The 10404-nt window shown below is 40.8% G+C and overlaps 1 protein-coding gene across 5 annotated transcripts; it reads left to right on the top strand.

The window, feature by feature from the left end:
* Nucleotides 1-1184: 1184 nt before the first annotated feature.
* Nucleotides 1185-6663, top strand: LOC149847873 (putative disease resistance protein At4g33300). Of its 5 annotated transcripts, none has more exons than XM_090005928.1 (6): nt 1185-1489; nt 2246-3169; nt 4363-4772; nt 5057-5380; nt 5455-5654; nt 5738-6663. In XM_090005928.1, exons 4-6 carry the CDS (start codon nt 5226-5228, stop codon nt 5896-5898), a joined length of 516 nt encoding a protein of 171 aa, XP_089862054.1. In that variant the 5' UTR covers nt 1185-1489; nt 2246-3169; nt 4363-4772; nt 5057-5225; the 3' UTR covers nt 5899-6663. The 5 variants fall into 5 exon arrangements, with proteins under 5 accessions (XP_089862054.1, XP_089861814.1, XP_089861893.1 ...); XM_090005688.1 differs by having other exon boundaries at nt 5889-6663; XM_090005767.1 differs by having other exon boundaries at nt 2249-3169; nt 5889-6663.
* Nucleotides 6664-10404: the final 3741 nt, after the last annotated feature.

Consider the following 10404-nt stretch of genomic DNA (forward strand, 5'->3'; position numbering starts at 1 on the left):
TACAAACAAATAATCAGTCCAAGTAGGGTTAGGAAATGAACCGAGCAGCTCGCAGCTATGCTCCGTTCGGCTCGCGCCCGAAGCTGATAACATGTTTCATTAGGCACCCCGATGCCTATTCAGTAGGTGCTCATCTCTCTTTCTCTCTCTCTCTCTCTATATATATATATATATATATATATATATATATATATATCCTTGGAGTTACCTAAACTAAATTCCAATGCATACATAGTAAAACAACATTTTTTATGTTTTATAAAATAAAAAATTACATATCTTAATCAAAATGTAGGTTGAACTGGAATCTGATATGAAATTTCATCAACCATACTCGATTTCAGTTTTAATTAGAATTCATGGGTCCGACTTCCTATTTTATGTTACCAAGCTTTCGCCCTAGTGGAGTGGTAGGTCAAGTTAACGTCACGTCTCAGGCTAAGATTTTGGAGTTCGTGCTCATCAACTTGGTGACTGCCACCCATGGGTGTGTCCCTTAGGGGGTGTTTGATTTCTTGCTTAATAAATCAAAATTGCACAGAACTGCCATCAATTCCCAGTAGTACTATCAGAAGATTGCACAAAAATTGTGCATTAAGCACCTGATCAGGTCTTTGGCTCCACACCTGGCCGGCACGAGGGTGCTCAGGTACTTAATGCACAAATATTTGCACTGATCTTTTCGCGGTACTATCATAAGGAAGAGTCCCTTTTGGTCAATGTCGCATGGACACGACCATTTTGGTGGTGTGTCCTCAAGGATACGATGTGTCATGCTCAAACATGTGGGCACGAACACGTATGAGTAATATTTTATTATTTTAAGGTTTTATTTTAATAAAAATATATGTTAATATTAAAATATTTAAAAATACTGTCTCCACTGAGCACCACGTGATGCTCAGTGAAATGTGCGGTGGAGCCATAAATACGACGGTATACGGCTCTTCCTACACCTCTACTGAGCGCAATGAGCACGCAAGGTAGCTATAGTGAGTGGTGGTGTGTGTGTGGGCGGGGGGGGGGGGGGACCTGCCCGCGTCAGAGTAGGGCCCAACAGCACATGATAGTAATCAGGTGCAGCGGCACATTACAGCTTGTGCAATGCGATTGCACCTGGTCCCACCTCCGTCGACAGCTTAAAGACATTATTAATACACATCAACCAAAGCGTGTTTGCTTCTGCTCATCTACTCACGCGAGTCTTTCCAAGTAGGCGCCATTCTGGTTCAGCGAAAGGGGAGCTGAAAAAAAAAAGCAAAGAAAAGAAGCACCGACACCGGCGGTTTCTCAGCACCATCGGAAAGGCCGTGTTGGCGTGTCTCTCCACACGGGCAGATTCTCCACCGGAAATTTCGAAATAGCTTGTGAGTCTGTCCCTTTGTTTCTGTCTGATGGTAGACATTTCTTATTGTTAGCTCATCTGCAGGAAGTAGTTTCTCGTTTCCTTTTTCTTGGGTCACTGGAGTTGCTTTGAAAGAATTAAGGGGTACGTTCTGGTTCTGGTTCTTGTTCTGGTTCTGTTTCTGAAGGTTTTGAGAAGGGTCTTTGGATGTCTGCCATGCAATACTGTTGGCCTTATTTTGGTGTTTGTAATGCTTGGGTGATTACCATGTTTATAATGTTTGGTGTGGTTGCCACTCTCTACTCTTTTGGCTCGGTTGGTTTATTTGGATGGGTGATTGGGCTAAGGTTTAGATACAGATTCGATTGTCCATCTTTGGTTTTTGGGGTGGACTAACTTAGCATTTGCTCGATTATTTGTTTTTTGGATGCTTAAAATTGGGTTTTTTGCTTTTGTTTTTTTTGTGGGTCATGTTATGTCATCCTCTTTCCTTCTCTTTGGGTAACTGAGGCATGTGAATCCTTGTTTCTTGTTCTAGGTCTTTTGTTATAAGAGTGAATGCAACTTAGAGCTTTAAGAGTGGGGCTTTTTTTCCCCTTTTTCAGCTTTTTTTTTTATGCCAAAACTCCATATCTGTCTCCTTTTCCGGATAATTATGCATGGTTCAGTTGCCTTGAACAACAAGATAATTTTGTTTCTAGCTTTTTTTGCTTTGTGATCTATGAATCTGTGGCTAAAATCCAACTTTAGTTGCACTTCTCCTTTGTATTTCCATGCGATTCTTTGCTATTTTTGCTCCAGATGTTAAGATTTGTTTAGTTTGGTCCAAATATTTTAGATAACTCGACGAGTGAATAATTAAATATATAAATTAACAAAAATTCTTTTTTCACTTATCAGCAGTTGTTTTCTGTGAATTTACTGGAGTGATTGCGTTTGCTGCCAAAATTCGTTGTTTTCAATAAGAGGATTAGAAGGCGCACGGATTAGAAAACGAAGGGCTTCCTTGATTCCTACAGTTGAAAAATCAAATCTTTACTTTCTGCCTGAACCAATTATTGGAGCTTAAAGACACGATTAGAGTGTTGTTTTCACTCATCCTTATTCCATTGTGAAAGTTACAGTGGTTGTTCTGCACCTAAATATCTTTGCTGGATTGTCAGTCTTAATTAGTGGAGCAGTAGTAGGTGCTGTGGTCGCAGAATTACTTAAAGCTGTTTTGGGAGGCAAAAAATATTGCTATGGAGTTTGAAGTTTACTTTGATCGGGTACAAAAAACACTAGAATCTTTGGAACATACAGTAGCGGAGGTTAAGCGGTTACACCCAGAACTAAGAGATAGCAAACCGGATGATGATTCAACGCTTCAAAGACAAAAGGACATGGTGGAACTATTAGATCTTTTGGATAAAGGCAAGAAGTTGATCTATAAGTGTTCCAATATGCCCAGATGGAAATTCTGGAAGAGGCACATATATGCCAAGAGATTAATGAAGTTAGATGAACAGTTGCTAAGGTTTGCAAATATGAATATGCAAACTGAAATATTGGTGAACAGCAAAAAGGTTATGGTAGATGCAAAGAAGTTGTACAAGGAATTTAGTAGCTTGAGTATGGGATCCAGTGTTAGTGGCGGAAGTTTGGGTTATTCTAGTTATGCAATGCATGAAGTTCCAAGTAAAATCTTTGGCCTGAGTACCCCCTTGGAAGTGTTAAAAAGGACCTTGTAAAATGAAGATGTGTTTGTGGTTGGAGTATGTGCACCTAGAGGATGCGGGAAGACAACCTTGGTGGCAAAGCTCTGTCAAGATAAGGCAGTTCAAGGTACAATGTCCATTTCTTTGCTCTGTTTTCTACTTTTCTCACATGTTCACCCAATTGAATGTCTTAAATATGAGTTATGTAGGTATAAGCTGATAGTTTTTACATATATGTACGTGTGCATGCATGCCTGCACATATTAGTAATGTGTGTGACAACATTATATGAGTCAATTATAAAACAGTGGAAACATTATTCTATTCTTATGTGCTTGAGGAAATGTGTAAATGGCATTTTGAAAAAAAATGGACATATAAAATGAAAACCAAGATCATAAGAATTGGGTATGCATCTAAGCTACCCTTGAAATCTCAGGTGCTTCATCCAATCAGGTGCAGCCACTCGATGTCTGCCAACTAGAATTGGAAAATGAAACAAACAGCTTGTAGCTTGCCCCAGCTCAGCTCACCCAATGCTCATTCAGGGTCGTACTCAACGAGCAAACCCATAAGCTCTCCGTGAAGGGTTTTTTTCCCCGACGTTTCATTAAGGGTTAGTCATCCGAACATGTCCTGAAAGAAAATGTAAGCTTTGAGGAAAAAGAAAAGTAAAATAAATGTGTCATTTCTGAGTTACTAGATGATGACTTGCCAAACCATAGATGTCAGAACATTATCGTGCAAAGCTATCTACACAGGCTCAAGGCAAATATTTCTGTATAAAAACTCTCAAAATAAACATTTAAAGAGGTGGTCGAGAAGGTTGTGGGACAAGTTATTTCTACACTTTCTGCATTATTTTCTTAATTGTCAAGCATGTTTCTGTTGATCCCATAGTTTACATGCTTGAATTTTGAAACTTTATCATGTCAAACATTCTCTCACCGCTCTCTTTAGTCCTCTAGGAAGCTTCTTGTCTCCTTAAAACTCTTATTTATTTTCCTTAAACCCTGTGAAGCTTTGTCATATATTTTAAAAGGCTTTCCTTTAAATCATTGTCTATGGCCGTCCTTGAATTTGATAATGCTTATAAAGTACCTTGATCCCATGATTAGGTTGCTATGAGAGGAAGTTTATGTCTATGACAGTCAAGATTTTTTTTTTCTCCTGCCAATGACAGAGGAATACAGTAGTTTATGTCTTCAATTTATTGATGCTGCATGTTTGTCTTCAAATAGGGAAGTAAATGTTGGTTGTTGAAGGTCAATGACACTAATTGCTTTTTCTTTCTTTCTTTCTTTCTTTTTACATTTCCAGCCAAGTTTGCAGAGATTGTTTTTGTTACAGTTTCAGACACTCCCAACTTGTTAGAGATCTATCACAGGCTATGGGAAAGCCTGGTCATTGCCGGTGATATACCTTGTTTTATAAATGAGAATGATGCAATTAATCAGCTGACGGACAATCTAAACAAGAGAAAGCCGGAACCTGTCCTAGTGGTCCTTGATGATGTTTGGTCTGAATCAGTGCTCCAGAAACTTCTATTCAGGAATGTCGGCTTAAAAACACTTGTCACATCTCGAATCAATCTTAAATTACTTGATTCAGTTTACCATTTAAAAATGCTGGGACCAAAAGAAGCCTTCGATCTATTCTGCCACTCAGCTTTTTCCCCTGACCAAGCTCTTGATAAACTGGTTCATGAGCTGATGGAACCACTGGAACAGGTATGACTAGCTAAAATATTCAGGTTGTTGTTATCTCTTTATACATGCAAGCATTAACATGTTTGTCATAGGTGTACATAACAGATACATATAAAGTTATAGCCCTAGATGTGTACCGATAAATCACTGTTTGATATCTTTTCATGTTCAGGTACTTTAGGCATACCTCCAAACTATTTAGTATTCAACTATCCATTAGCACCAATGCATTCATGTGCCTAAATTAGTGGTATTGTCTGTCTTGTTTTTCAAAAGAGATGATGTATCCAATCATCACATTGCAGATAGTGAAAGCCTGCAAAGGTCTCCCATTGGCACTGAAAGTCATAGGAGGCTCACTGAGGCAGGAACCCATGTCGAAATGGCGTAAGACAGCACAGATGCTTCTGCAAGGAGGCCAGGATTGCTTGAGCACCAGCTTAGTTTCCTTGAGCAAAGAACTTAGAGTGTTTTATGGACTTGGGTTCCTTTCCCGAAGATGAAAAGATACCTGCTGCCTCTATCATTGACATGTGGGTTGAAATCCATGGCCTAAGTGAAGATGATGCTTATGCTGATTTGCGTGAACTTGCCAGCAGAAATCTTGTCACACTTGTTGAAAGAACACAGTAGGTATCTAGCTTTATATACTATTGAAATATGAATTCTTCTCCACTAATTGTGATTGTTAATATCTCACCAGGAACGAGGCTGGGGGTGGAGATGGGATCTTTAGCAATCTCTTTGTTTTTCAGCATGATCTGCTCAGGGAATTGGCCATCTATACCAGCCAGGTGAACAATGGCCCCCAACCGACAACGCTTATCATCAGCCAAGGAGATCTAAATTGGCAGCAACAAAAGGATCAAACATCCCTAGCTCAGATTGTTTCAATACACACTGGTAAGCATGAGTAACCTACACCTAATGTCGCTGGGTTTTCAAATAAAAATAGCAAATTATAAAAAAAATTTATATCGATTCAGGTGAAATGGTTCCAGGGAGCTGGCCTGATATGCTGCTCCCTCGTGCTGAAGTTTTGATCCTGAATTTCTCAGCAAAGTCATATTGCTTACCTCTATTTTTGGAGAAAATGGAAAATCTCAAGGTTTTGATTATTGCAATTGCATCGTGCAGAATTAAGTGAGCTCTCCACGTTAGGTTCTCTGAAGAATCTCCGAAGAATCAGGCTGGAGCGGATATCAGTCCCCAATTTTTCTACGTTTACAAAGCCGTTGCGAAGCCTACAGAAGCTTGTAATGGTGCTTTGTGATGTCAGCCAAGATAGTGACTGGGATATCCTGAACATCTCTCCCATGTTGACAGAGCTAGAAATAGACTACTGCAATGGTTTGGATACATTGCCTCCTGGAATATGCAACCTTACCAATCTGCAGAAACTGAGCGTGACAAACTGTCCTGATCTAATGGAGTTGCCTGATAGAATAGGTACGTTAAGCATATTAGAGGTCCTAAGGTTACACTCATGTACAAGTTTGGAAGGCCTGCCAGATTCATTATGTAAACTTGGAAGCTTGAGATTTTTGGATCTGTCTCACTGTTCAAACATTGAGAGCCTCCCCCGACAACATTGGTGAACTGCGTTTGAAAAGAATTGATATGAGGTGGTGTTTAGGGGTGAGTGAACTGCCTATATCAGTAGCACAGATGAAATGTCTTGAAAACTGTTGTCTGTGATGAGGATACTGCTGGTTTATGGAAGCCGTTTTTGCATGATCGCAGCACAGTAAAGCTGCATGTTCCCAAAGAAGTGAACTTGAATTTTCTTGTCTAGACAGCTGGATTGCAATATAAGTCGTAGTTCCTTTATCAGTACATGTTTGCCGTTCTTATTGTTTTCCTCCCTTTTTTTGGATAGAATGGAAATTCTCAAGGTTTTGATCATTGCAAATCACAGTTCTATTGCTGCGGCAATAACTGGACTACAACCATTGGGTTGCAGAAGCTATCAATGGTGCTCTGTGAGGTCAGCCAAGAGAAAAGTTGCTTGGCGTTGGATATTTCAACTATATTTTCAGAGCTCACAGAACTTGAAATAGACCACTGCATTGGCTTGGAGAGATTTCCTCCTGCGGTTTGTATTGTCAATCTGTAGAAATTGAGCATCAGCAGCCACCACGATCTAATCGAATTGCTAGAGGAAATCGGTATATGTGTAAATTAGAGGTCCTGAGGTTGCGTGCATTTACAGCTTTGGGAGGCCTACCAGATTCTTTCTCTGAACTAAAGAAAATGAGATATCTGAATGTGTCGTCTAAAGACTCCCTGGAAAAATAGGCAACCTACGCAGTGTGAGAAAGATCGACATGAGGGGATACTCGCTGATGATGCCTTTATCGGTTAGGCATCTTATGGGCCTTACATCTGTTATTTGTAATTGTAAACCCCCTCCTGCGAAGTCGCCGGAGGGGCTAAACATTGGAAAAAAAAATTAAGGAAACAACGGGAAACCGCGTTCCAGAGGGGTGAGGCCAAAATCCACGAGGGTGTGGCTTATCCTCACCCTGTGTGAGGACTATATATAGCATTCATGCAGCCTCTCTCCCCCGCATCTCAACGAGCCAGAGATAGAGGGCGACAAAGAGTGAGAAAGAGGCGGCTTACCTACGACGACAGTGGCAACGGCAAGGTGAGCACCTCCTCCCTCTTCTCCTCCTTTTCTTTTTCGGGGAGTGAGGTCCGACAGTCATGATTGTTGGCGATTTACAGAGGAAACAGGAAAAAAAATACAGAGGTGGAGAGAGAGAGGAGGGGGCTGGCCAATGTCGGTGGTCGACCCCTCCTTCCGGAGAGAAGGACAGAGAGGGTCGGCTTCAGTGGCCGACCCCTCTGTTTAAGAGGATGGCGGAAGGGGCGATGCCTCTTTTCCCCCTTTCTGTTAGGGTTTTTATTGGGGGGACCGGGTCGGTCCGAGTGCGACTCGAACCGAACCGGGTCAGTTCGAGTGTGACTCGGATCGAACCGGGTCAGTTCGAGTGTGACTCGGATCGAACCGGGTTGGTCCGAGTGCGATGATCCAGACCGAACCGGGTCGGTTCGAGTGCGATCCAGACCGCACCCAAACCAAGACGAACTGAGTTTGAAAAAAATATATACATGGTTGAATCAGTTCGGGTCGAACCGGGTCTAGTCGAACTGGTTCATATGAGTCGGTTCGGATCGGACCAGTTTGAACTGAATCGGTTTGGACCAACCCGATTCACACTGAATCGGGTCTGAGCCGAACCGATTTGGATGAACCCGAGTCAGGTCGAACCGGTTCGATCTAACTGGATTTGGGTTCTCAGTTTGGATCCAGTTTGATCTAGACTAGTTTTAGATCCAGATTGACTGTTTTGGACCTGATTGGATGGATCCATATCAGAACTAGGTCTAGATCAGACTGTCCTGGATCCAGTCAGACAGTTTTGGACCCAGTCAGAATATTCTGGATCCAGTCAGACCATTATTGAACCAGTTAGACTGTTCTGGATCCAGATGAGTAATGGATCTGAATCCAAGCAGATAGGGTTGGATTCAGATCAGAAATGAATTCAGATCGGATCATATGATAGTCTCGAATTGTACCAAAATTTGAAATGACCATAATACCCTTTTGCATACTCGAGATCCATTTTGATAAAATAGACATAACTTTGCACCCCAAACTCATAATTGAATGAGGTTTGGTGTGTTGGACTCGTATCGAAGAGAGAAATTTACTTACTCAGTAGTTGTGGTTAAATTAGTGATACAAAAATCAAGGTTTCATGAGTGGAAGGGTATTTTGGTAATTTTATAAGTGGTTTTGTGCATTAATGCGAGCATAGTTGTGTATTGTCCATACCCTACTGTTCGAGCAACCTGAAAACTCGATTGCGGTGAAAGCACAATGTTCGCACTTGAGGTAAGGGATATTATAAGTAATGTTAAAAGTGAATAAATATTTTACGTTGCATGTTATTGTGATTTTGTGTATTAATATGTGTAGCTTGATAGCTTTCGAGTGATATCAGGACATACATAAAAATTATCATGCTTGACATTATGAGTTGATTTTATACATGTGGTTGTGATATCCATGTTAGTTGTGGCTTGTCGTACATGACTGAAAGAGATTGTATTTGTGATTGCATGTCTAAATGTTCATTAATATCATGCATTGTGATGAGAGTATGTTAGATTGGAGTCCCTTATAGTCTATTCATGTTGTATGAATAGATGTGTTGAGATCAGCATGCATAACCCCTTAAATTCCGGAAGTGGTGACCTGTGGCAATGGCTACTTGGTTTGCGATCAGAGTGCATCCACCACAGAGAGTGGGTCGTCAGTGGTTTAACGATGTAGATACCTTACATCTTTGCATGCTTAGTGAGAGATGTGTGAGTCCTAAAATCATCATAAGATTTAAGAACGAGATTCGTTGTGAAGAGTTCACAACATCACTCGTGAAAGAACGAGTGTATGACGAGTTTGAGAATATAGTTCAGTGAGTTAAACTTAGTTATGACTTAGGGTTTCACTCACACCGGGTTAGCATTCTAGAGGACCATGGATGATCGATAACCATCATGGTTAGGATGTAGCATGAATCATACCGAGATTGAGAGCTTAACCTGCTGACTAGCTACCGATGGGGTCCTTGTGGTGGTTCACTGCAGTGCCTGATGGTCCGGGGACCACTGAGAGTGAATTGTGGGTGTTCTACGGGGGTTGTTACCTCCATATACGGTTATGACCGGTATAGCCAATTTAGTGATAATCGTTTTGGAAGAGTGATGATAAATTAATGGGGGTATTTAAAATATATCAACTTGTGTGGTGTGTCGAAAATTAAACTAAGACTAGGGGCTTAAAGCCCACTACAGTTGTAAGTTTAAATGTTTATTTGCTTATAATCATTTTTTATTGGATTGTAGACTCGCCCCCAATGTTTAATTACAATTGTAGGTCTCAGGCATATTAACACAAACAGAACATGAACAGCTTCTTCGTCATCAGCAAAGTACTTTGTAGATTTCATTTTCTTGTCATTGAATAAAGATGTAATTGCTTGTCTTTTGCTATGAATGATGAACATTGTAAAGAAAAGTTGATTATGGGAATAAAAAGATTTTTTTTTAGTCACATTTTCTCTATGTGAACTTTGAACTCTTTCTCTTTGTGAAGTAATACCCACCGAACTCGGTCTCTTGAGGTCCCAGATTGATGTGTTACAAAGTGGTATCAGAGCCAAATTCACACAAAGAAGTTCATCATTCATAACAAGTTCAATGACATAGAATGTGATTTAAGTCTCTGCTCGATAGGAACTTGTTAGTGATTAGGAAATGGCTAGCGAACTCAACAACCACGAAGACCCTAGAGCACAAGACCTTTCAGAGTCACCTGTTTTAGGAAGAAAGGAGTTTGTCGCTGCAATGGCGATGTCGATTGGAGTCATGGCAAGCATGGCTCAATTTGTTAGAGATTTGACCCCACGACCTCTGTCGATTTATATTATTACCGGGGAGAGCGACATTTACCGACATGACGACCCTGACACTGCTCAGGGTCGAAAGGCACAGTCTTACAGGCGAAGAACTCACAAGTCTCACCGTCAGAGAGCTTAGTCAGTGCGTGGTCGGATGATGAGAGATTTGATGGCTGCTC

The sequence above is a fragment of the Nuphar pumila genome, chromosome 1 (assembly GCF_984573655.1).
Source record: "Nuphar pumila chromosome 1, dmNupPumi1.hap1.1, whole genome shotgun sequence".
Lineage (NCBI taxonomy): Eukaryota > Viridiplantae > Streptophyta > Magnoliopsida > Nymphaeales > Nymphaeaceae > Nuphar > Nuphar pumila.